The sequence below is a fragment of the Podarcis melisellensis genome, assembly GCF_964234715.1.
Source record: "Podarcis melisellensis genome assembly, chromosome: 1".
Lineage (NCBI taxonomy): Eukaryota > Metazoa > Chordata > Lepidosauria > Squamata > Lacertidae > Podarcis > Podarcis melisellensis.
The window spans coordinates 83,390,640-83,417,295 of NC_138528.1; the positions used below are offsets into that span (position 1 = coordinate 83,390,640).

At 49.0% G+C, this 26,656-nt stretch overlaps 2 protein-coding genes across 5 annotated transcripts in view; one reads left to right on the forward strand and one right to left on the reverse strand.

Moving 5' to 3' along the window:
• The window catches only part of LOC309368030 (unconventional myosin-X-like), a 75,308-nt gene extending 73,416 nt beyond the window's left edge, over window positions 1–1,892 (reverse strand). The window contains exon 1 of the mRNA XM_081907789.1: window positions 1,705–1,892. Within this exon, the coding sequence (XP_081763915.1) occupies window positions 1,705–1,725 (21 nt within the window). The 5' untranslated portion in view covers window positions 1,726–1,892. The remainder of the gene's footprint in view (window positions 1–1,704) is intronic.
• Window positions 1,893–2,036: 144 nt separating this feature from the next.
• On the forward strand, window positions 2,037–25,328 carry LOC309354203 (uncharacterized protein). Of its 4 annotated transcripts, none has more exons than XM_081884244.1 (3): window positions 2,037–2,230; window positions 23,187–24,390; window positions 24,645–25,328. In XM_081884244.1, exons 2-3 carry the CDS (start codon window positions 23,194–23,196, stop codon window positions 24,729–24,731), a joined length of 1,284 nt encoding a protein of 427 aa, XP_081740370.1. In that variant the 5' UTR covers window positions 2,037–2,230; window positions 23,187–23,193; the 3' UTR covers window positions 24,732–25,328. The 4 variants fall into 4 exon arrangements, with proteins under 4 accessions (XP_081740370.1, XP_081740371.1, XP_081740369.1 ...); XM_081884245.1 differs by lacking the exon at window positions 2,037–2,230 and adding an exon at window positions 22,086–22,698 and having other exon boundaries at window positions 23,187–24,357; XM_081884243.1 differs by lacking the exon at window positions 2,037–2,230 and adding an exon at window positions 22,087–22,698.
• Window positions 25,329–26,656: the final 1,328 nt, after the last annotated feature.

Genomic DNA, 26,656 nt, shown 5'->3' on the forward strand with positions numbered 1-26,656 from the left:
GGAAGAGAGGGGTATACAGGTTACAATGGTCAGGGGGAAACTAGGGCTTTGGGCTCCATCTCCTGAAGGCAGGCTGCAACAGGCCAAGTTGCCCCTGGTATGAAGGGGACTTAGCAGCAGCCACCTATGGCGCTTGGAGTAAGTGTTCTGGGTTACAAAGACCAAACCCAAACACACATAGGCAATAGTAGAGGCCAAGTGAGGCAGCAAGTGTTTTCCAGGCAAATTGCTTCACCCCCCTCATCTATAACACACAAACTGTTGCTGGACCCCTGGTGGTTACTTAAAGAAAAGGTCCTTTCACCTGCAGTACTGTATAAATTATAATTGAATAACAAACTGGCACATGAAATAAGTATGGATTCCTACAACTTGAAAGTTTACTCCATCAAAGTCAACAAGACTGACTTCGGAGGAAATATTGGAGACGGTTAATGTGAAATGTACAGTTATTTCTCTTTCAGGAATCAACAGGCAAGACTATTCATGACTTTTTTTTCTGCTTTGCCCTCCCTTTCCCCCTCCTCTCCCCAGTATTCTTTTCTTCTGCTGCCTGTGTCCAGCATCCTGAATAAGGATATGTGGAAATATGCATGTGCACATGCGCATGCGCACACACACATCAGCCCTCTTCAACTGTATTGACGGGAATTCCTTGGGCACAGAGCCCGAATTTGCTCATTTGGAGGAGGGTAAGGTGACTGTTTTCACTTTTAAAAAAAACCCAAAAAACCACACACAGCAGCAGCTGAGTGCCACTTTCAATCAAGGGAGCACCCTGTCATCTCCTCTCCCCAGAGAAACAGAGGAGTAGATGCTACATGAGCGTAGCAAAAATCCAGTGTGTGAATTAGTAACACAGACAGACATAAAATCCCCAAATGGCTCATCCATTTCAAAACGGGTTCTGGGTTTAACGCGTCTGTTGGGGTATATTACTCATTCACACAGGAGAATGCACCCATCCTCGCAGAAGCCAAGGAGGAAATCAGACGTGCCAATCTGCCCCCTGCATCCCAACAAGTCAAGGTTCAAAGCCTCCCTTGTCATCACTGGAGATAGGCTTGGACACCAATAGACTGTACAGACCGGCTGAAGGGTGGGAGATTCTCGGGGCCAGTTTTAAGGGTCACCCACAGCAACCAGACTGTCTCACGCCCGCCTTCCCCTCCCAGAAGGAAACTCCTGCTCCAGCGAAGCTTGACAAGCATAGCCCCGGTCTAGCAAACAGATCATCACCCCTTGCTCCCAAAAGGTCCCCACCGGACCCGGTTCTGTTTTCCGCTGGAGACCCTGCAGCTTTCCCCCTCCCTCTTCTTCCCAATGCCAGGGTTAAGTGTGAGGATGGTGCCCCTCCTTCACCTTTCATGGGCAGAGAAGCCCCCCTCTGCTCCTTGGATCTAAAGGGGGAGAAGCCCTTGGCCTCAGCCTCGACCCTCCGCCAGAGACCCTTGGATCAAAACGAGACCCGACCCCCGACACGCCCACCCCCCGCCCGGGCAGTCTCGCCCAGCCGAGGAGCCTGGGGACCTGGGGGCGACCCCTCTTCTTTGGCCGGCCGGCTCCTGGCCGGGTGGAAAGGGATTCCGCGCGCCCTCCGCCGCGCTTGAAGGCAAGGGAAGAAGAGGAGTCCTAGTGTCGAGGGACTAGCAGCTTGGAGGGGGCGGGACTGTGCCCTCGGGCTCGTCCACGCCGCGCTCTCACCTCCTGCAGCTGGGGGTCCATCTGCTCCGAAGGCAACACCGATTCCAGAGGCGGGGGCGCTTCTCCCTCATAGGCGTCCACCTGGCCTGGTGAGGAGGAGGCGGCGGCGGCGGCGGCGCCCTTGCTCCAAATCTTCAGCGCCTCCCCGGCGCGCTCGGTAGCAAGAGCCGCAGCACGAGCATCCCGCAGGCAGAGCGAGCCCAGTGGCCGGCTCCAGCCTCGGCTCCGCCCCGACGCCTGATTGGAGCCCGAGAGCGCCTTGGGTGGCGCCTGCTTCGCGCCAGCGCCGGCCTGTTGCCCCACCTTCGCCTCCGCCCGCCTCGAGGCGCGGAGGGATCAGGGAGGTCACTCCCAGGAACGCTGGACTGGAAGTCCTGCCCCCTGTGATCCCGTTTGTGGGTAGCGGGAAAGCACTCTGCACTTGCTCAGAAGCTCTCTTGTTCGTGCTTAGCGCCGAGTATATGTTCCATGGCTTGAGACCTGGAGATTCTGAAGTGCTAAATTGGACATAGCGACGCCCAGGCTGGTAATTTTCTTTATTTTCACATTTGTCAGCCTAGCCAAAGATCAGGGATTATGGGAGTTGTAGTCTCCAAAAATACCTGGAAGGCCACAGGTTCTCTGTACCTGTTACACACTGTCGTGGGATCTGCAGACCCTCCAAGTGCCCCTATTTTCAAGGAACATCCCTGATTTAGAGAAGCTGTCCCGGTTCCTGATTTGATCTTGCAATGTACCACTTTTCCTTAGGGTGCCCCTATTTTCACTGGAGAAATGTTGGAGGGTATGTGCCTGTTGTATTTCTTTATTCTGCAACAGCTTGTCTCTCCACTGATTTCAATACAAGAGGATTCTAATATTTTGGTTAAATATATGGGGGGTATGTGTGTTAATTGCCCTTCAGTATGTTTTCAGCATTTAAAATATCCACCAGCAGATGTAGTGTGTGAAATGACAGGCTGTGCACCGCATGGCGCCATAGTGTTCAAGTGCATGCATGTGCTCTTAGAAAACAAGAAACAGTCACCCACCCACCCAGAAATGGAATAGAGGCCTTGGGACACTCTTCCCCACCTGCCTAATTTTTTTTTGGGGGGGGGGGGTTGGACTACAACTCCAATTAGTTCCTGCCAGCGTGGCCAGTGATCAGGGATGCTGGGAGTTGTAGTCCAAAATATCTGGAAGTCAGCAAGGGAAGAAGTGGAACCATTAAAAATGGGCAAGGCCCAGAGTTACAGGGGAGGCCTGGCCAGATGGGCGGGGTATAAGTAATAACTAATTATTGTTGTTGTTGTTATTGTGGTTATTACTTATTATAAGGCAGTTAGGTCACACTAGTGTGTGTGCATTAGTATGTATTTATTAAAATATGTTTTTATACCACTTTTTATTTAAAAATCATAATGCAGTGTACAGCAGAATATAAAAACTACCACAAAACCACAACCTGTATTGTAATAACAACAACAATAGTTAATCCAATGCAAAAAGATTAAAAACAGATGAATAATAATTGCCAACAAAGGTTTGGGGGAATAAAAGAGTTTTCGGTAGGCATTGAAACACCAACAATATGCCATAACTCAGAGAGAAGTTTGCATCTATATTGCAGCTGTTGCATGTTAAAGGAGACTGATTTGATTAATCATTTTGAGTTTTGTTTAGTTAAGCAATACATTCATCAATTTAAACTGAATATGTTTGCCTATAAGAAGAAAAACATTCTGATTTTTGCAAGGCACCCATTGTTTGTAGTTGCTACCTTCGTGGGACATCCTCTTCAAAAATGCAGCCTCCCTACTCTGAGGAGGGGACATCTATTCTTAGCAGGCATGTACACCACAATCCTTTTTAAAATACTGGCTGTTTGAAAACATTTACAAATCTCCTGCCCAATTCATTGATTGAAATATTTTAAACCAATTAATCTATTAATCGACTCAGTGTTGCAACTCATGTTTGCGTGGTTATGCTGAGCAAGATGGGTGCTTTGTGTACCTGATGAGTGGGTTGCAAGTCCATGAAAAGCGCCTGCCAAAATGTGTCTGCCACAAGAACTCCTTTTTGTTCTGGTGAAAGAAAGGATGAAATGAGGTGCAAAGCTTGCTGCTCGGTGTCTGTATCAGAGCCAGGAAGTGATTGTCCGTAGCCACTAGTCATGTGGCAAACCCATTAATGGGGCTTTAGGGTCTCTGCGGGAAAATTGCGGCAGGAGTCCTCCAGTTCAAGGCGGTCTAGTGACCTAAAAGGAGACATTCACAATACCCAGTTGGAAATGGTAACGCTTTCCCTTTCTGTAACCTCTGTCTTACTATTTCATCCCTTATATGTCTCAGTTGTTCTTTGGACAGTGGTACCTTGGGTTACATACGCTTCAGGTTACATACACTTCAGGTTACGGACTCCGCTAACCCAGAAATAGTGCTTCAGGTTAAGAACTTTGCTTCAGGATGAGAACAGAAATCGGGCTCCGGCGGCACGGCAGCAGCAGGAGGCCTCATTAGCTATAGTGGTGCTTCAGGTTAAGAACAGTTTCAGGTTAAGTACGGACCTCTGGAATGAATTAAGTACTTAACCTGAGGTACCACTGTATATGAGATGAAGATGGATGGATGCTTCCTCAAGGTAATGTTTGTGAGCAACAAGTACAACTCAACACTATACCTGACACCCACACGCCACATGAAAAGCAGCATGAGAGAAGTGTATAGAATTATGCCTAGTGTGGAGAAAGTTTTTCTCCATCTCATAACAATAGAATCATAGATTTGTCGAGTTGGAAGGGACCTTAAGGATCATCTAGTCCAACCCCCTACATTGCAGGAATGAATATGCACTGACCCATACGGGGATTGAACCTGCAACCTTGGCATTATCAGCACCATGCTCTCACCAACTGGTGTTTGGGGGCTTCCAGTGAAGCTGAATGTTGGAAGATTCCGGACATCCAAAATAAAGTACTTCTCCAAACAGCGTATAGTTAAATGATGGAATTTGCTCCAATAAGAGTCAGTGATCACCACAGACTTGGATGGGTATAAATGAGGGTTAGATGAATTCTTAAGAAGATAAAGCTGTCAATGGCTACTAAGTCTGATTCCTCATTCCACCTCCACGGTCAGAGGTACTATGCTTCTGAATACCAATTGCACGGGCAGTGGCAGAGGTGATGAAAGTTGCTGTCCAACAACATCTGGAGAGCCACATGTTTCCCATCCCTAGAATACAACAAAATAGGAGAACAAATGGTAATTAGAGCAACACAGACTCCAGGCTATATATATATATTTTTGTGTAGATGAGAACAGAGTAGCTTTGTGCAATCAGATGAGAGTGTCTTTCCAAAAAGGTGCATGAGATATTGGAGATCCCACCAGTTAACACTCATGGTGATGCATAATTGTCACGGCCACCCAGGACGGGTCCCAGCTCACAAGAGACCTCACTCCGTTGCAGTTTATTTACAGGAAAAGTTTATTGAAGATTTCTGCTTCTCGTACAGTTCAGCATCGTGGCCGTACGTCTGTCACGTTAGACCGCTGAAGTCCCCTCTGACTCCTCCCCTCTTCCACACCAACTTAATAGCCTGGCTCTAGACCACCTCTTCCTCTCCTTTCTTTTCCGCAGGGTCTTCCTGCCCCCCTGGGTTCCCTCTCTCCGTGACTCGCCTGAGGCTGAATCCTCTGCCGCCTCTTCCCCCCTCCTTCTGGCTTTAGGGCCGGGCTCCTCCCCTGAGCTCTCTCCACTTCCGCGCGCCTCTACGTTTGAACTTGGCGCGCGTACGTTGCTGCTGACCTTTCTTTCGACCGCTACACCACCCCTTGTTCTGCTCTCCACCCTTTCCGGCTGAACACCTTGCTCCAACCCCCTTTCTCTGTTCTCTCCTAATCCTGCTCCCTCCGAGAGGCTGACGACTCCACCCCCTTTACTCCGTTCCGGCTGAGACGCCTCTTGCTGCGTCTGTCTTCCACTGGGCTCCTCTCCGCTTCTCCCTTCTCCTCCCTTTTGCTTGATTAAGGTAACCCCCTTTTGAGAATCCTCTGACTCGCTGCTCAGACTCGTGGATTCCCTCAGAATTCCGTCATCTTCTTCCTCATCCTTCTGCCCCTCCTCCCACTCGCTCTCCGTCTCCTCTGTCATCTCCTCCTCTCTCCCAGAAACCCTGACATCCATCCCCCCCTCGAAGCCCCCCCTTCCCCCCTCCCGCTCGCCGGGTGCAGGTTGAGGAAAACGTGGTTCTTCCGGGGTCGGTTCAGGATATAAGTTGTCCACTTCAACGTTCTCCTCTGTCATCTCCGTATATGTGTGTTCGAACTCGGGTTCCCCACCCACAGACCTCACAGTCTCTTCCTCCATCACTGCTTCTCCTGGCGCTGCCTGCCAAGGACCTACCATCCATCTCTGACTCCATGCCTCCCTTGGCTGATCCACCCACCAACAAGGGCCTGTCTCCTCCCCCCCCAGTCTCGGATCCCTGGTCGGGCTTGTTTCGGGCGTATGGCCCTCGGGTGAGGAGAAACCCTCGAACGTGCTGTCTGACAAAGTGGGCGTGAAAAGCCAATCATCAAAATACTCCTCGGGCATGGGCTTGTGCGGAAAAAGTGCATGGAACTCCTCCTTCAACAGGGGTTCGTCCAACGCGTAACCCGGCACCCAGCTATTGGCAGAGGCCGGAGTGCCTTCCCTGGCTAGAAAATATTCAACTCCCTCCTCCCCCCATCTCGAGTCCAGTATCTCTGTGACCTCGTTAAGAGGTTCTGGTCTTGGCGATTCCCCCCCCTCAGGCGCCCTCCTACGTGGCTCTGGGAGTGCTCCTGACTCTTGAAACCTGTGTGGGGTTTTGTAGGGAGTGAGCACCGACCTATGAAAGACCGGGTGCACCCTGGAACCCTCCGGAAGGGCTAGACGAAAAGCCACCGGATTGATCTTAGCCTCAACTTGATATGGCCCTAGCTGCCTGTGTCCTAACTTCTTCTTGGCCAATGACCTGGCCGGCATCGCGTGGGCTGCTAACCACACCCAGTCCCCAATCTGGATGTCCTCTCCCGCCCTCCTGTGCTTATCGGCCTGCACCTTATACGCCTGTTTTGCCAGCTCCAAATGTCTCCGCAGCTCCTCGTGCACCTCTTGCAACTCCGCTGCAAACTGGTCGGCATCTTGAGGCCCCCCCCCTCCTGGTGCCGCAAATCTCGGGAAGGTTCTGGGATGACGGCCATTGTTCGCGAAGAAAGGCGTCACCCCGGTGGATGCGTGTTTCGTGTTGTTGTAGGCGAATTCAGCCATCGGCAGATAGTCCACCCACGCCGCAGGTCGCTGGTTGGCGTAGCACCGCAGGTACTGCTGCATGATCGCGTTGACCCTCTCCGCTTGACCGTTGGTTTGTGGATGTCTCGCCGATGTCAGGTTGATTTTGACGTGCAAGATGCCCAGAAGCTTTCGCCAGAAAGTGGAAACAAACTGGCGCCCCCTGTCGGACAAGACGGACTGCGGAAGTCCATGCACTCTGAAGACGTGATCGATGAAGAGCTTTGCGGTCTGTTCTGCCGTCGCCACCTTGGCACAAGGGATGAAATGCGCCATCTTGGTGAACAAGTCCACCACCACTAACACCGCCGTCTTACCTCTGGAGCTGGGCAGGTCCGTAACAAAGTCCAACGCTACCCTCTCCCACGGTTGCTGCGGTGTCTCCAGCGGTTCTAGCAATCCCGCCTGCTTCTGGTGCACTGGTTTGGACCTCTGGCAGATATCACACCTGGCGACGTAGTCCGCCACCTCTCCTCTCATCTGGGGCCACCAAAAGTCTCTAGCCACCAACTCCATCGTCTTCTCTTTGCCGAAATGGCCTGCACTAGGGGCGTCATGCAATTGTTGCAGAACCTTGGCTCGAAGATCGTCGGTGGGCACGTAAAGGGCACCCTTACGAGTCAAAAGTCCATCTTGCAATTGGAACTCATCGTTGTCTCGCGACCCTCCGCGTAGCTCCTCCATCTTGGACTGTGCAAACTGATCCCTTTGCAACGCGCGTCGCACCGCGTCCAGGTCGACTGCGATGGTAGCGCACGTCCACGCCTGCGGTGCGAAAATGTGCTTTGCTGCGATTGGAGCTGCTTCCTCCAAGTATTGCGGCTTTCGGGACAGCGCGTCTGCAATAACATTGGAGTCTCCTGGGATGTATTCTATTTTGAAGTCGAAATCCGCAAAGAACTCCGCCCAGCGCATGTGTCGCTGGGTCTGTAACTTAGCCGTCCGCCAATACTCTAAGTTCTTGTGATCCGTGCGGACTTGCACCGTGTGCTTGGCTCCTATTAAGAAGTGTCGCCACGCTTTGAAAGCTGCATGAATGGCCAACAACTCCCTGTCCCATATGGTATAATTGCGCTCCGTCTTGCTGAGCTTCCGGGAGTAGAACGCACCCGGTCTCCAGTTGCCTTGTGAATCCTCTTGCAAAAGAACGGCCCCAACCGCTCTGTCTGACGCATCGGTCTCTACCCGCATGGGTCTGCCGGGATTCACGTGGAGCAGCTGCTCTTCGGAGGCGAAAAGACCTTTAAGCGTCCGGAAGGACCGCTCCGCTTGTTCGGTCCAGACGAACTTCTTCTTCTTGGAACTGAGGGTGTCAGTGATAGCCGCCGTCGCGTTCGCAAAACCTTTAATAAACTTGCGGTAAAAATTGGCAAAGCCGATGAACCTCTGGACCTCTTTCCGATTTCGAGGGCTTTTCCAGTCCAACAGCGCTTGAACCTTAGCCCTGTCCATGGCCAGTCCCTCGTCGGACAACTTGTAGCCAAGGAAATCAACCTCTCTGACATCAAACTGGCATTTTTCCAACTTGGCGTACAGCCTGTGGTCCTTCAGCCTCTGCAGGACCTCCCTCACGTCCTTATCGTGATCCTCCGGCGATTCCGAGAAAATCAGGATATCGTCGAGAAAGCAGACACACTTCTTGTAGAGGAGACCTGCTAGCACGTGGTGCATAAATGCTTGAAAAACGTGGCTGCCATTTTGGAGACCGAAAGGCATGACTCTGTATTCGTATGTGCCCAGAGGGGTGAACATGGCGGTCTTCCACTCATCTCCTTTCCGGATGCGGATGAGATTGTAAGCTCCACGTAGGTCCAGCTTGGTGAAAATCTTGCCCCTCCTGACGGTCGCTAAAAGGTCGTCAATCTTGGGCATGGGGAAAGCTTTGGGCTTAGTCAAGCTGTTTATGAACCTGTAATCCACTATAAGCCTTTTTTGGGGCGTGTTTTTCTTCTTCACAAAGAACACAGGGCTGCCACCCGCTGCTTTAGATTCCTGGATGAAACCTCGCTTGAGGTTATGGTCTATGAACTCCCGAAGCTCTTGCATCTCGTCTTCCGACATGGAGTACAGCTTGGCAGCAGGCAGTTGCGCCCCTGGCACTAAATCAATCGCGCAGTCGTAAGGTCTGTGAGGCGGCAACTTGTCAGCTTCCTTCTCACAGAAAACCTCCAAGAAGTCCTGGTACTTGTGAGGCACTGTTTGCACCATACCCAGATGCAACTGCTGCTCGGCTTCTCCTCCCTGATCGGTCTGAAAGCAATGCTGAGCACAATACGATGAACAAAAGGTGATCTGCCGCTGGTACCACGCAACCGCGGGACTGTGCCTCTCCAGCCAACTCATGCCTAACACGATGGGTGTGTCCGATAAGTGGGTGACATTGAAACTAATAAGTTCTCGATGGTTGCCAATCTGCATCATCATGGGAGGGGTTTGCTGCACCACTTGCCCCCCCAGCAACTTCCTGCCGTCTACCGTGACCACGTTTAGAGGCGTCGTTGCAGGCAGGAGCGCCATGTTGTGCTGCTTAACGAACTGCAGTCCCACGAAGTCGGCGTTGCTTCCCGAATCGATCGTTATTGGAACCTCGAGGAGTCTCCCATCAGGCAACTGGAGTGTTGCTGTGAGCAGAACTGCCGGTCTGGGAGGCAAAGGGTCCACGCTCTGCAGTGATGCTGGGGGCTTGTCTACAGATCCGCCTGGCTGAGCCCCAGTAGCTCTGCTTCCAGCCAGGCACTGTCGTTTCCCTGAAACTGCTCCCCTGGTTGCACCTCTGCTGTTACAGTTGCCAGTGCTGCAGTGTGCTTCTGGAGCCTCTGGGGGCACTCTTTCGCCATATGGTGCGCACTGTCACAGATGTAACACTTCCTGGTTCCTCTAGGAGGCTTCGCTTTGGCTGCACCAGGGACAGGGCTCTGGGATGGCTTCTGAGCCCTAGCACCACCAATCTCCATTGGCTCCTCGCTGTCCTTCCCCATTGGCGAGGGGTGCGCACGGCTGAAATCCCTGTGCACAAAAGGGAGAGTCCTCGCTTGCGCACGCGCTTGGGGCCCGTCCTCCTCGTGCCACGGACGTCCCTCATGTCGAATTCCAATAGCTAAAGCCCGTTGCACCACGTCTTCTAGGGTCTGGGGTCTGTCCCCCCTAGCGATCTCATCCTTGATGGGGGGGCTCAATCCCTCCCAAAAAAGATCTCTGACCGGCTTACTGTCCTTTGGCCAATCTAAGGCGGTGAGCAATGCAAAAAATTTAGAGTGGTATTGGCGCACAGTCGCTTTCCCCTGCCTCAGCCCGTGCATTTGACGGCGCGCAATGTCCACATCCACAGAGGATTGAAAACAAGAATCCATCGCTTTGATGAACGCAGTTGAATTGCGACGGGCCGGTCCATCTTCGCGCCACAGATTGCGTAGCCAAGCCCTGGCCTCCCCATGCAGGTGCGAAACAATGAACCCCACTTTCTCCTCCTCATCTTTAAAATCGTGACGGAGTAAATGCAGTGCATATACGACGTCCGCTCTGAAATTGGGATAGTCTTGCAAGTTGCCATTAAAATGCGGAACCAGGGCACCCCCCCTCCGTCCAAGCGCAATGCCCTCCGCTCTGGAACCTGGGGCCCCCGCCCTGTCCGCGTGTTCCCACCTTGCCTGCAAATCCTGGCACGTCTTCTCCAAGTCGTCATTCTTCTTCTGCGAAGCAATGACTGCCGATGTGAGAGCGGTAACCTGATCCCGCAGTGCAACCAGCTGCTCCTCAGCGCTCATGGCTGCTCCCGTTCGTGAGCTTCGCAAAAAAAATTTTTTGCTTTCGGAGAGGGGACTTACTGTCACGGCCACCCAGGACGGGTCCCAGCTCACAAGAGACCTCACTCCGTTGCAGTTTATTTACAGGAAAAGTTTATTGAAGATTTCTGCTTCTCGTACAGTTCAGCATCGTGGCCGTACGTCTGTCACGTTAGACCGCTGAAGTCCCCTCTGACTCCTCCCCTCTTCCACACCAACTTAATAGCCTGGCTCTAGACCACCTCTTCCTCTCCTTTCTTTTCCGCAGGGTCTTCCTGCCCCCCTGGGTTCCCTCTCTCCGTGACTCGCCTGAGGCTGAATCCTCTGCCGCCTCTTCCCCCCTCCTTCTGGCTTTAGGGCCGGGCTCCTCCCCTGAGCTCTCTCCACTTCCGCGCGCCTCTACGTTTGAACTTGGCGCGCGTACGTTGCTGCTGACCTTTCTTTCGACCGCTACACCACCCCTTGTTCTGCTCTCCACCCTTTCCGGCTGAACACCTTGCTCCAACCCCCTTTCTCTGTTCTCTCCTAATCCTGCTCCCTCCGAGAGGCTGACGACTCCACCCCCTTTACTCCGTTCCGGCTGAGACGCCTCTTGCTGCGTCTGTCTTCCACTGGGCTCCTCTCCGCTTCTCCCTTCTCCTCCCTTTTGCTTGATTAAGGTAACCCCCTTTTGAGAATCCTCTGACTCGCTGCTCAGACTCGTGGATTCCCTCAGAATTCCGTCATCTTCTTCCTCATCCTTCTGCCCCTCCTCCCACTCGCTCTCCGTCTCCTCTGTCATCTCCTCCTCTCTCCCAGAAACCCTGACAATAATGAATGCTAGGAAGTCTCATGGAATTAGTCTTGTCTGGCAGCACCCCTGAGCACTCTGAGCCTAGTGGGTCAGTTCTTCAGAAAGAGCTACATAAGTGCCACACCCTTTTGAACACCAGTTCTTCAAATATCTCTCTATGTCTGCAGTGATAAGAAAGGCATTAAGGTCTTTGAGAGGTGTAAATTTATATTGGGTCCCATAGATTGAGAGCATAGCTAGTTTAGGACCTGGCTGCAAAATTTAGCACATGATTCTAGTTATATCTCAGGAGTTTTGCTTCCAGAAAAACCCTCCAGACTGTGGTGCAGTTCCTCAGAATGCCAGGAATGAGGCTCTGGCACAGATGTCTTTCAGCAGGTATGGAGATGTTTGTGTGCCAAAGGAGTGAACAGAAAACACTGCTGCTGGGATTCCTGTCACTTGCTTTGCCAGCTCTGGAAAAGAACGGAAACATTCTGTTCCCTTTGTCCCACATTCCCCAGAGCTGAGACTTCTATCTGGAATCTGCTAGGTGCAGAGGCTAGTCGTATGTCAGATTGCGGCTTTAGATGGATAACGACATAAGCTACAAAACCCAAAAAGGGAAACATGATTCCCCCCTCTCTCTTTATCTCTCTTCTGGTCTGTAAAGAGAAAAATGCCCCCCCCCTGCCAAATGTCCATGAATGAGAGGGTGCGGCACACCATAGTGAAAGAACTGGAATGTTACAGTCATTGATCAGGCCATTCCCATTTCCTCCACAAAGCCACAACTGGAGGTAGCCAAGAGGACCTCAGTCTAAGTGCCTGGTGGCAAAATAGTGGCTCCTATCCAAGGCCATTTCCACTGTAACCTGAAACACTGAAACTCATTCTGTTTCTCTTGACTCTTTTCCTGTGACTGGGACTTTCATCACTGAATCATTGTGGAAATCAGACACGCAGCACACCAGGGTGTGTGATGCCTTACTGAGCATAAGAGGGAAGGTCCCTGCTTTCAGGGACTTACAGTCTAAAAATTAAGGGTACTGGGAATTGTGCAGAGGAAACTACAGCTCCCAAGATTCTTTGCAGGACCTCATGTGTATTGAATGTGCTTTGAATGTGTGCTGTGGATCTGCTAGGAAGCAAGGAAATGACCAAGGAAGGGAAAGCTGGGAAGGGGGCACAGTGATTAGGAAAGCAATAAGTGATTGTTTCAGTTAGATGTGTTTAGGCTTAAATTACAGAGTTATAGAGATAGGGTATGCCAGCGAAGGAGTTGCGCCTTGTGGTGGCACCAGAAAAAAGGGTGGGTGGGTATAGAAGGGGCAAAATATATTTCTATGTGTATGAGTTGTGTTCCACATATTAAGAACTCTGAAAGAAAAATAACAGTCTACAATTGGGGGGGAGCTCCTTTGGGGGGGGGTGCTCCCCCCCCCCGTACTGCCCATGGTTCTGCCAGAGTTCTAATAAATAGGTGGGTTTTGAGGAGAGATTTGAAGCGCTTAAATTGGAGGGATGAAGATGGGGGAAAGTGCTCAGGGATGGCATGGCGGGGAGGGGAGCGGCTAAATGCACCATCAAGAGCCAGGGATGGGAAACCTAAGCCTCAGAGAGTAGAAATCGGATGCGGAGGAGACTGAAGAACCGACAAAGCAGGGAGAGCTTTGGGCAAGAGCAGGATCATCCAGGACTCTGGATCCTGAGTCATTATTTCCCAATTTCTGCCTAGGTTAGCTTTTTCTTCCTTCTGGGAGCCCCCCTCCTTATCAAGCATTTTGAACGACAAGTAGGTGATCCCTATCTAGGATGCTCTCCTGTTGCGTGGAGGGAGCCATCCTGTCTGCCTGGGATTGGCAAGGGCCTGGAGATGCGCCTGGTCACTGACACAGACCGATCAGCACATCAAAGGAGGGTCTGGTGAGCACCCATTTCCTGCCTTCCTCCTGCAGCTCCTTGGATGAGGTCATTCAAGAAGGGGAGGGGGAGGCAAGGGAGAGGAGAGGAGAGAAGGGGGATTCGCCTGAACTGGAGAGGCACTCATGGACTTCTTGCATCTCAGTCCAAATGCATCCCCCCCCCCCCGCAATCCCCCACCATAGGACAGCACCTATGCTCCCCCCCCCCCTTAGCAGGAAGCAGCCGAGAGGGGATTTCCCATTCTGCTGGGGGCTGCAGGAAGCGCAGCAGGAAATGTGTGCTATGTCTGTGCATAACCCACCCATATCTCAAGGTGTGTAAGCTTGCCAGTAGATGAGACATGCCCTGCATGAACAACGTCGATTCAATGATGTCACTAGCTCCATATGAGTCAGACCTGCTTTATCAAAATATAAATAGACAGGAGCTTCTGCCTGAGGGCAACACCTACCTTACTCATGATGGCTTCATGCGCCATATTTGGGGTGGGATCTCCTCAGATGCACAATTCTACGATTCTATGATTGCCTCTAGGTTGATTGCTCATCCTTTTCCCAGTCTGGGATCATTTTGCATGAAGCGCTCTCTCCGATTTTTGCTAACTCTCCCATATCTCCTTTCGATCAGAGCATAGGGAATGGTTTTGTAGCGAGTCGTGCCATTATTCCATCTACCTCAATGTTGTCTGCACCAACAAGCAGCAGCTTTCCCTGATTTCAGCCAAGCTGTCCCCAGGCCTATCTGGAGGTGCTGGTGACTGAACCTGGGACCTTTTGCATCCATGGGAGGTGCTTTGCCCTTTGAACTGCAGACCTCCTTTTCTGGTCCTTGGGAGATGTTGTCCAATCTTGAAATTCCTAATTTTGGAGATCTTAGAACAAAAGATTGATCCCTCTGCCTATTTCTTTCTTTCTTTTTGGCACACTAACCAAGCCATACACTTTCTCCTGTGGTTTGTTTTGTTGATTTCTTGCATATATTTCCCAGATTTCTTCCAAGGAATTCCAAGTGGCTTACATAGTTTCCCCTGTTTCCATTTTATCCTCACAAGAACCCTAACAGGTAGGTTTGGCATAAGGCCATCCAGTAAGCTTCATGGTTGAGTGGGGTTTTGAACCCAAGACCTCTGCAGTCTGACATCCTGAGCATAGTGATAATATTTTTATGTTACTAAGTACAGTACTGTTTCACTCAGACTTTGCAAAATGTATATGAAGTCTGAGATAAATGAAAAATACCAACTCTTTCCACGCCCATAGCCATATTTCCAAATCCGTTTCCGACCACAATTCTTCCAGTTTTTCTAATGATTTCCAATAGTAACTCCTACAGTCCAAATCTGTACTGTTATGAAAGAACAACCAAGAGACTTGTGGCATCTAGAAGATTGTAGATTTATCATGGCATAAGCTTTTTTTTGGACTGAAGCCCACAACATCAGATGTGAACTCTCTAACCCATGAAATCTTATGCCACGATAAGGCTTTAAGGTGACACAAAACTCTTGGCTGTTTTTGCTGCCATAAGACTTAACAGAGATACCCCTCTGGAATGTATGCTTTGATGAATCTGCCTTAGTTAGCTGTGGTGGGGAACTCATTTTTGTGTGTGTGATGGTTTCTCGCCTGTCTCAGCAAATCAGGAGGCTGTCTAGCTTTCATGGTAATGATGCATAAGAGTGGATTGCATTTCCTTTGGGTTTAGGTTTTGATCTTTTAGCGCTTAGCAATGCATGGAATTGTGGTTGCATTAGTTGAGGTGACTCCTCAAAACTGAGAATTGTCCTCTGGATGGTTAACATCTGCGGCGTATAGTTTTGCTTTGCAGCTGTTGCTCTAGAGCTCTGCATGCAAATATCTATCTTATTTGTGTAGAGCTGTAGGCAAAGGAATCCAACTTATCTGAGTCATCTCACAATCCAGAGACAAGGAACTTGCAACACTGCAGATGCTGCTAGGCCACATTTCTCATCATTTCTGGCGTTCGGCAATGCTAGCTGAGGACATGAGAGTTGAAATCCACCAACATCTAGTTCCCCACCCCTGCCATAATCTCAGACATATTCCATGGCAGTCATGTTACTTTGAGTAAGATTTGCTTCAATGTTTTATTAACCGGCTGCAGTTGTTAGGCCTGTTCATCGCCCAACATATTTCTTGTGATGAGAAATGGGTTGATATGAACCCAACCCTCTCCGTTGTTTCCCTCAAGATCCGTGTGTGGAAACTAATGCAGGGAAAGGAAGTTTTTGGAGGTTAATATCTTACGATAGGCCCACAACTTACACAGGTGTTACATTCTGGGGATCAGGCCTAAAGCCAGAATCATGTATAGTCAAAACCCATTGGGTTCAATGATGGGTGGGATTGCCAAATACATTTTTTCCAGAGCGCCTCCCTTTTCTGTTCCCCTATCTTATTTATTTAACTTTCCCTCCATGCATGTAAAGCTGAATGCACACAAGTTACTGGTAAATTCATGCAAGTTGCAGGCTTACTGTATTCACGTTGATCAGCTTACATGGCTATTAAAATGTGTCAGATCATGAATCTCCAATGTGAGGATGGGTTCTGGTTTCTTCCAGACCAAGAGTACATTGGGCAATCTGCCTGATTTGTTTCCGTAAGAGTTGTGTGAAGGTTATACGATGTTGCCGTCAAAGTGCTGCTATCTTTTGCTTTTCCACTGTAGTTTTCTGTCACCCCTCAACAGTTTGACTTTTTTCTTTGCCAGGGCAGGCAGGAGGGAGTGGATTTGTTGTGCAAGAGAGGTTTTATTTAGCTGTTGCTACTTGTTGCAATGTGTCCACTCTCTTCATGGTGGGTTGTGAATGTGCATCTACCTGCACATTCAGGTAGATGCAAGGACATCTACCTGAACGTGTGTCATGAGATAGGCTCCAGCCAATCTTCAGATTTGGACCTCAGGATAAACAGATCCTGAAAATCTTTCTTATCTTCCCCAGGAGCATGTGTTTATGGTAGAAATGAATTTGAAGGAATGCCTGTTCAGGAAAGAAATAATTTCACAACTTGGACAGTTTCAGTCCTCTACTGATGTTCCTGTAACAACTGTTACTTTATGCTAGAGGCTTCTGTGATTTGCTGGTTTACTTTTGTAGTGCTCTTCATATGAATAAAAGCAATAAAAATGTGTTGGGTTCTTATTTAAACAAAAAGCAAAAATCAGTTTGCAACTATTATCTTTTTATTTCACAGGATTTCTATACCGCTTCATTGCAATATAACCTCAAAGAGATTTCCAAAAATAAAAATAAAATAATAAAATAATCAGGTTGTGTGTGGTTGTTTTTGGTTGTTGTTTTTTTAAAAACCCAGTTAGATACAACTACTTTAAAAACATTCAAAAATAATAAACTTAAAAGTCTGCTAAAAACCAGATTAAAACACATGTCAACATTACTGGACGCATCGTCTGGCTACAAACATGTGCTGCGTTGCTCTGACAGTGCTGGAAGAGAGAGGGGCTTGGGCATTGCTCGGCTCTGGTCTTCTGCATTTTCAATCAGTGACCTTTTCTGGACTTGTTTCCACCCCCCTCTCCGTGTTGCTTTTGTAGGAATTAGGCCTGGCTCCCTTGAGATAGGATCGTGTTCACACCAGCTGTGCCCTTGCTCCAGTGGAATGAGATTAAGGGGGTGTGAGAGGCTTTCACAGGATCACACTGGGGACCTGTGACACCTGCTCCCACCAGAAGAGAAGGGGATTGCCTAAAGGGCATTGCTATCCCAGTCAAAGCTGCCCACTGGCTGGCATTCCTAATATAAAATGTTTCTGACTGCAAGCCGAGAACAGGCAAGGACAATGCAATGCAATAGCTGCCTCTCCCAATAGCTTAGGCAGTGGCTGCTGACTTTGTAGTAGATGTGGTCTGCTCTAAGTGGATATCATTTAGACCCTGGTATCTCTAGGATCCTCCTAACTCTTAAGGAGCTCTAACTTCAACCACAACAATAAAAACAGCAGTAGCAGCAGCAGCAGCAATATTAATGATGACGTTAGACCATGGTTTGCTTGTTTATTATTAAATGTTAACTTTATTGGGAAGACAAACTGCATAATGCCATCACCTGTCTCCATAGTTATAAGCTTGTCCCATCCAAAATGGTCCAAACAAAATGGGGATTTGATCCCCTATTCCAGACCATCTTTGGTTCACAAGCATTTCACTTAGCAATGTACGAGCTGCAAACGTGCTTCATTCGCCCAGGATTATTAATTACTTCTCCACACCCCATTTTTATGAGAAGTTTTGCTAACCATAAGACTGTTTGAGGAAATATCTTGTATACACTTCCCCTTATTGGAGGAGGGGTGTGGAAGAAAGTGTGGTCTCCTTGGTTTTGTTGAATGCTAAGCCTTTGCTCTCTTGGTTTGGGTGTAGGACGGTGTGATGGGATTTTGTGTCTTCCAATTTCCATTTGTCATGGCTGATGAGCTTTGGTGAGAACCTGCTTCAGTTGCACACCCTTCATTATGAGGTGATATACTTCAGCTCGTTCCTAATATTATTTTAAATATACAGTTGTACCTTGAAAGCCGAACGGAATGTGTTCCCGAAGTCCGTTCTACTTCCAAAATGTTCAGACACCAACATCCTGCAGCCGATTGGAAGCCGCGCTGGACGTTTGGCTTCTGAAAATCGTTCAAAAACCAGAACACTCACTTCTGTGTTTTGATTGTTCGGGAGCCAAGGCATTTGAGAGCCAAGGTACGACTGTATCTCACTAATGAGCTAATACCCTTACTTTTACCTAGCAGGGCTGAACATATGTTTGTGTCCCTGTAAACTCAGTGTGCAGAAGGTCTATTGGAAAAGATTCTCCAGCTTCACCATACGCTGATATTTGACTTAGGGTGCATAGGGAGGAACCAGGTTTACAAGTGGCAAAAAAATAAAATAATAAAAATGCACTGCTGAAATTGTATTCTTTATGAAGCAATGTATCTCCCAAAGTCTGGCATATTTTCTACCTCTTCAAGCCAGCTCGGATGAAATGTGTCTGTCTCTGGTACAGTTAGAAGCTTTGATATTACCTCTTCCTGGCTTGGCATTGTTGTTTGGCTGCGTAAGTTCATACTCAGAAATGCAAGCAGAAATGAGCTGGTGATGTAATGGCTGGTTTGGGTCATGCATAGTGTGTGTGTTTGTGCATGGAGTAGATACCACATTCTTGTTGCAATTGCTGTTCCAGAATAGAGTAGTTTGGGTTGATCTAGGAAACATTTCTGTCCTTCCTACAACTAGTGGTGGCTTTGTGCTAGCACAGAGATGAGGAACCTGTGGCCCTACAAATGTTGTTGAACAACGGTCAGTGGCCAGGAATGATGGGAGTTGTAGTCCAGCGGTATCTCGCAGGCCTCAGGTTCCCTACCCCTGGACTATTGCAGAGCTGAAGTGAGTTGAGAGTCCAACAACATCTGGAGGGCCACATGTTTTCCATTCCTGGGCTGTCAGAACGCACTTTCACTGCAGAAGGTTAGGCAGGACACCCAGTTAAAATCACCGCCACCCTATCAGTAATCTGTAGTGCCTTTCTTGGCCAGGGCTAGACATCATTTGTGCTTCTGCAACATCATTTCATGGCTTGCCTGCTGTTCCCCTTCCAGCAGCATGCTCAGCTTTTTCTAGCAACTGGAGTCTTGTCTAGCAGGAAGTGTCCATCTGCACGGAGAGGTTGGTGACCCTGAGTCAAAGCCAACAAGATGCCACCACCTTTGACCACTGGTCAAGCTGCGTGGGACTGTTGGGAGTTGTTGTACAGCAACTTCAGGAAGTCATCACATTGGCTTTCCCTGCCCACTGACTAGTTCAGGTTTTTTTATGCCAAGGAGCTACTGCCAGGGCTTCTGTGCATGTCCAACAGATTCATCAGATCAAGCCTTTCTGAGCATGGAGGAGGCAATGATGGAAGAGCCTTCCTCTACTGTAGCCTTTGCCTTCCAGATTGTTTGATCAACAACTGATAGCATCCTGGCCATTGACCACACAGATTGGGTCTGATGCGGGTTGTATTTCAAAACATGGAAGGCACCAGGTCGAGTCTACTGCCCCTCTCACTGTAATGCAGTTGGTAAAAGTACACCCCCTCCCCCCAAAAAAGCGTGAGGGAAGAAAATGTCTCAAACCTTTTGATACCTGGGACTGGCTCACTCACAACCACCTCCTTCATTGTCCTCCCTGCATTGTAGTTGTTGTTTACCACTCCCCCCACTAACAGCAGCTCTGAAGCACAGTAAGCCCTAGGATGGATCAATAGGCCTCCCTTCCAATGGGCAAACCTGCTTTTGAAGACTTATACTGCCTGTGTGGAGATTGCCCATTATTTATACCAGATAGTAAAGTGCCCATTCCCCTTCGTGAAATCATGGTGTGGAATTAACTAGTTATTGCCTGGCCCTGCACCATGCTTTATAAATTGGCAGGATTTTACAGTCACTAAAGAGATAATATTGTGACACTTAAGAACCACCAAAGTGAAATAAGCATCATATTCCTCAGTGCATGTGTAGGGTAATTGCAAGTTACCTAAACACTCCCCCTGCCCCTTGCCCAGGCCTGCATCTTTTCCCATGACTGTGCTACTAGAGCCAGCTCTGGCACTCTGCTGCCTCCTAGGGAAATTCACAAGAAGTACGGTACATAAAAATAAAGGTCCATAAGCACAATCCAAAATCCACAGCTGGACAGTTCCTTTTGGGGGGAACCAACCCAAAGGTCACAAAATCATGGCAAGTTTTGAGGTCTCTAGAACTCTTAATCTGGAAAGATGTTACACAAATCAGGGTGGGATTGGGGCGGGGAGATGGATGTTGTAGCCTATAGCCATGAGGTCAGCTCTGTACATTCATTTCTAAGATTAGGATTGCAGGCTGAATACAATTCTGTAACTGACATAGACTTTCATAGCAGAGTAAGGCAAGAAATTGTTGCAGGCCATAGTGTGAGGCAAATCTTCATGGCCTGTTCTGCCTTTAAAGCCAGCTGTTGGAGAGAGCTGTTTCCTATTCATGCTGCATCCCACAGATGTAAGAGCAGACACCTGGATATCAGAGCACCTTTGCTACTGTCAGTTTTCTGCCTTCTTCTCCTGATATGAGAAGAATACATGCGTAGTCAGCAAGCCTTGTAGCTGTATCAGACAAAGTGCGCTCTGGTTCTCAAAAGCACGTGCCATAATAAATTTGCCAGCCTTTAAGATGTGGGGTAGGCACAAAGCTCTTTGCTGTTTATGCTGCAACAGACAGTGACCCCTTTGGAAACCATACTTAAGGTTACCCAAGAATGGGGCAAAGAAGCAAAATGTTTTTTAAAAAATAAAAATGAAGGGCTGAAAAGGGATCCTGGTTCTCAAGCAGGGATCCAGTGTTTATGCTAGAGAAACAGGGATCCTTACCACAACTTTTATGAGGCCCACCTAAAAAGAGTAAGAGTGAAGAAACTCAGGCCCAGGAGTCTAACGCATACCTTCGAGCTCTTGGAACTTTCCCCAGGCCACCCTGCTCACCCCTCCCCTATACCATGCCGCCCCCCCCATATGCTTTTGCCAGGCTGGCATGTGGCAAAACCTCCTGCTAGCATGGATGCAGGATGGGGAGCTGTGCCTGGGGGGGGGGTGTTGAGCCCTCTAACATTTGTGCAGCTGGAATAAAGCCTACTGTAGAAAGATGAGCCACATCCCTTACTTTGCCCATGTTTGCTTCTTGTCCAAGCCTACTGCTGGCACATGCACACACACACACACACACACACCACCAGATGGTTGTGTGTGAAGTAATGTGTCCCTTGGGTTGGAAAGGTTTTCCCACCCCTGCTATAAGCACTAATCACCGCAAGACCCTTCACTGTCCCTGGACAGTGTCTCTCTGTGCATATTTTGCCAGAGAGCCTGCTCTGGTGGTTCTTCCTGGCTAAGGCCCCTGCCTTCCCCCTTGTTTCTCCAAGAAGGTAACAAATCCTCATTCCACAATGCCTTTGCTGTGCTAGGATGTTGATTCTCACACACAGAGAGACAAGTTCCTCTTTTTTTCAGAACTCCAGGCATCTGATCACTTCCCTGTTACTAACCGCCAGGGGAACATTTATTCATTTGCATGTCTGTTTTCTAAACCTGAACATTTACCCCTCCCCAGGTGACTCTTTGTTAAGCACTAGGCAAAAGGAAGATGATGTGTGGTCCAAGGCAGGAGGTGGGAGGTCAGTGGAAGTGAAATGAGAAAAGGACCAGGTGCGTGTTGTGAAGAAAAGATCCCAGTTTAGGAAATTTCCGTAAGATTTTGAAGATATCTTCTTCAGCCAAGAAGATAGGCGATCCCCGCAGATTTCTCAATTTTGGGGGCTACAGACTGAGAAGCTCCATACAATTACAGTATATTATCATCCATTCTCCCTCCCAGTGGGTGGCGCTGTGATCTAAACCTCTGAGCCTCTTGGGCTTGCCAGTCTGAAGGTCGGCGGTGAGCTCCTGTTGCTCTGTCCCAGCTCCTGTCAACCTAGCAGTTTGAAAGCACACCAGTGCAAGTAATTAAATAAGTACCGCTGCAGCGGGAAGGTAAATGGCGTTTCCATGTGCTCTGGTATTTGTCACGATGTCCCATTGTGCCAGAAGTGGTTTAGTCATGCTGGCCACATGACCCGGAAAGCTGTCTGTGGACAAAGGCCAGCTCCCTCAGCCTGAAGCGAGATGAACGCTACACCCCATAGTCGCCTTTGACTGCACTTAACTGTCCAGGGCTTCTTTGCCTTTTTTATTTTTACATCCATTCTGACCAGGGAAAGCAGACCTTGGCAACAAGGTCACAAGGTAAAGAAAAGAAGTTTCTGTGTGACACTGCTGCCTTAGGAGTACATTTTTGCAAGTTCGGCTTGTTCCACGGGGATGAGGAAAAGCTCACTTTTAATACTAAAGGAGCATTGTCTTCCTTGGCATCCGGTCCTTTGACCCTGTTAGTTCTGGCACAGGAATCTCCCTTTTTACGAGTACTCCCTTGCTAGCGTGGCTGGCTTATGCCAACTGCAAGCTTTGCCCCACTGATTACAGCTAAAGTTGTAAGGACTGAGTTCCCCTGTTTCAGTGCTGAAAGCATGTCCCAACATGCTGTGTCCATGGCAAAGGGTGTTTATTTGTCCCTCTGTGCAGTGAGACATAACCTGGTTCTTCTCTTCAGGTGACTGCTGTTCCTGGAGGTGGTAAGTTCCCAACTGCAGAGAGTGTTGGGGGCCATGGAGGAAGTTTGAGATAAGGGGGAACTGGGTGCACTTTTCATACAGAGGGGGAGGGGTGGGGAAATGGCACCTCTTTGGACCACAGACACCTTTGTGTCTCAATACTTACTCTGGTTGCATTATCACTGACATGAGGGTTATAGCTTCCAGTGGAGAACAAGAGCAACAGAAGTACTGAATTTTGATGCTTGAGGTGTTATCCTCAGTTGGTATTAAGTGGGTCTACACAAAGGTATAAAGAGCTTTTGTAAATAGTGAATTGTCACAGGCTGCTATTTTTTGCATTTCATTGCCGTTTGACTCCACTGTGTACACACCTCTTTATTTTGAGGGTTGCCTTGTTCTGCTCACAATCCTGTGTATGTATTTAACAACTGCAGTGACAGGGAAAGCTTTGCCTGCTGAGTTGCTTTTCACAACTTACCTAACCTTTCCCCATTCTACTTTCTCAGGCTGCTGATGGCATCGATGGAAGCTTTGTATACTGCTCTGCAAGATCAGATCCAGTCCTTTGAGGGACACATAAGAAGCTGCCAGCAAGCTTTTGACATTGACACCCTTTACAATGTGTTGCTGCTGCTGTCCCCTGCTGCAGATATCCAGAGCCTCCAGCAGCTGGAAAAGCTTGTTGAGTCCAGAGAGCAGGATGGACAGGATAGAGTGAGGATCACAGCTGGCTGTGATAAGTGTGACATTGCCAGCTACATCTCCTGGTTTGTCACCTATGTGCGGTACCTGGGCTCCTTGAAAGGCTCATTTGACACCAAGGTTGTGTTTCCATTGTGTGAAAACCTGTACGTTAATGATGACTCGCTTGATGCATTGACCTTTGGACACAGGAGAGGACATGGCCTTTGTGCCCCAGCATCCGTTGCACGCACAGCCAAGCAGTTGTTCTCTGTCAGGAGGAAATGGGCTTTGCTCCTGAAAGGGGACACAATTGATGCACAGTTTTTCAGCCCCCAAAGCTGGCTTGATGTGCAGGGCTTTGGCAGTGCCTGTCCCTTTGGGAAGGTCTTGAGGTTGGTTCCTGACCTCTTTCACAAGGGCTTGGCTACTGCCCAGCTTGCCAGGCTGTGGGTGGAGCGCCATGCCAGCAACCATGGCACCCACCCAGTGCCCTCAGATCTAGGCTCAACCAAGAGACGCAAAGGACTGGCTGCGGGCAGCTTGGAACACCATGGATACAACAGTTCCCTTTGCCAGCCTGGACTACCGCAAGCCCAACATGATTGCTTGGAGGTTTGGCCGCCGCCGCAAGCCACCAGCAGCAGGTGCAGCAATGAGAGGGGCACCTGCATGAGAAGTGCCAGCCAAGGAAGGAACGAGCTGCACGAGATCCATGGGGAACTCATGTCCCTGCTGTGGCGGGAGGAACGTTCTCTGAGCTTGGAAGCAGAGATTCAGGAGGTAAACCAGAACATTTCCAACCTGCGGCATCACCGGGTGGCTAAGGAAAGGGAACTGGAAGCCCTTGAGCAGCAACTGGAGAAAGACCATTTGAGTGTGCCCTGCCCACAGCGCCAGGCTGTTCTCTGTGAGCTGGATGCCTTGGGGAGGCAGCTGAGGCTGGAAGAATACCGCAAGAACATCCTGCAAGGTGACTGGCTGCTAGAGTTGGAGGTCAGGCCAGTCCTTATGCGACCAATAAATACAGTAAGAAGCTAGGAAGTTAACCGACTGTGGGACCCAAGGTGGGCAGTATGCTGCCAGCCCAGAAACAGAGCGGGCTAGATCCCTTGCAGCTGGAAGGTGGTGGGCCTATGGCTGCATGGAACTGGGTCTCGGGTGGAACCAAAAAGCGATGAACGCAGGGATTCAAAAGGGAGAATAGCAATCTTGAGACAAAGGATGGAAAAATTCAGTCCCCTTTGAAAGATGAAATGTGTGTCTTTTTATCTTTCTTCCAGCTGCAGGAACGCTTCCAGGGGCTTGCACAGCTATTGCAGGGTAGGGAAGAGGTTCCCCTGGATCTTCAGCTCGCCAGTGAAACATAGACTCTCCCTTCTGCTTGGTTGCCTGCCTCTCAAATGAAGGTCGACTTGCTTCTGGGTGCATCACTTAATATATACCACCTCAAGCCTAGCTTCCGTTAGGTTGATCGCTGCAATGTATTTTACTTTGGGCTGCCATTCATGACTATCCAGAAGCTCCATTCAGTGTGAGACACAGTGATCCATCTCTTGTCACAGGGAGCATTTTAAACCACTGCTCCAGCATTGACAATGGCTTCCTGTGATCCTCTGGGCACAATCTGGGGTGTTAGTTTTAACCTGTAAAGTTCTAAATGACTTGGGGCTAACATACCTAAAGGTTGCACAACATTTATGGAACTCTTATTGTAAAGTCAGTGAAACCAAAGCTTGAACAGTTGTTTGGAAGCATTGTAAAGCCTTTTTGAATGAGGTAGCTTGGGGAGGCATGATTTAAGCTGGTAAAGCAAGGATGGGAAATCTGCAGCCCTCCAGAAGACTCCAACACCCATCATTACTAACCATTGGGTATGGGAGTCAGAGTTGGGAATCCAACAACATGTGGTAGAGAGTTTGGATTTTTAACATTTTTTTTTACACTTCAGTTGGTGTTCTAGTTTGGGATGGGGTAGGTTATATATATTGATTGCTAAATAAAACAATTTGGCATGATGTCTCTCTTGTTGGTGAAAACTGTTCAGGTAGATCCGTTGTTGTCCCTGGAATGTCCACAGCCTGCAAAGAACACCCTTCCCAAACCCATCCCCTAGTCTAGCATCTAGTAGCAGCGGCTTTAATTCCAGTTCTAGTAATAGCTACAGTTGTGCAAGGTAGGATGCAAGTGAGAATTGCTAGCTTCTGTAGGGGTTTGGATAGCTCTTGCTTGCACAGCACAGGACCTTGTTCCACTATAGTGTAGTAGGGGAGCTGTGGTTCATTCAGTTGTGGTCACCAACCTTTTTTTTTGCTGAGATGCTGCTTTTAACACACACACACACACGTGCACACACTGTTAGTAGCTAGACATGGAGTATTCCTTGTTCACTTGTTCCGGTTTCCATATGCTCGGCGCATGCAGCTGTTTTTAAAGCAGAACTGGAACTTGGTGACAAGTCAGTATTTCCCCAGGGACAGAGTATCAGCCACCAAGAAGTTTTCCGATAAAGTAAAGGGAAGCAAAACAGGAACCAGAATCTGGATGGGGAAGCTGACCAAATTCCAAATGAGAACCAGTTTGTGGTGGTGATGAAATCAATCATGACTTGAAGTCATGATAGTCAGTGGACTGCATGATGGGGGGAAACAGGGATACATGTTGCTGATGAGTTCAGCTACTCAAGTTTATGACCTGGGGTGCTCCTGCAGCTACTGCTGCATCTTGAACTCTAAGAGTGTGGTGGAGGCCAGAAGTACTTTTTACTATCCTGAGAAGGCTACCGCCCTTTCTGTTGCAATTAGACCTTGTCATTACTGTTCAATCAATGAAAGTTCTGATGCGCAGTAGCTGAGAATTTGACCAGAGAAAACCCTGGTTCAAATCCCATCCAAGTAACAGTATGTAGCTTCAGGCAAGTCCAGGGATGGGGAACAAGTGGGTGGCTCTCCAGATGTTGTTGGACTCCAAATCTCATTAACCCCAGCCAGCGTGGCCAGTGGTTAAGTATAGTGGAAGTTGCAGTTGTAGAAGGCCACAGGTTCCTCATTAGTACTCTGGAGAGCCACAGCTTCCCTATAGCTTCCAGTCTATACTATGGAGGTGGTATTATTGACATCTTAAGGTACCCTTGACCAAAAGTACCCTTGACCATTAGGTCCAGTCGCAGATGACTCTGGAGTTGCGCGCTCATCTTGCTCTATAGGCCGAGGGAGCCGGCGTTTGTACGCAGACAGCTTCTGCATCATGTGGCCAGCATGACTAAGCCACTTCTGACGAACCAGAGCAGCGCATG

Coding starts and splice junctions, on each gene's coding strand:
- LOC309354203 (XM_081884244.1), top strand. CDS start 23,194: ATGGCATCGATGGAAGCTTTGTATACTGCTCTGCAAGATCAGATCCAG. Junction 24,391..24,644: donor TTATGCGACCAATAAATACA/GTAAGAAGCTAG, acceptor TCTTTCTTCCAG/CTGCAGGAACGCTTCCAGGG.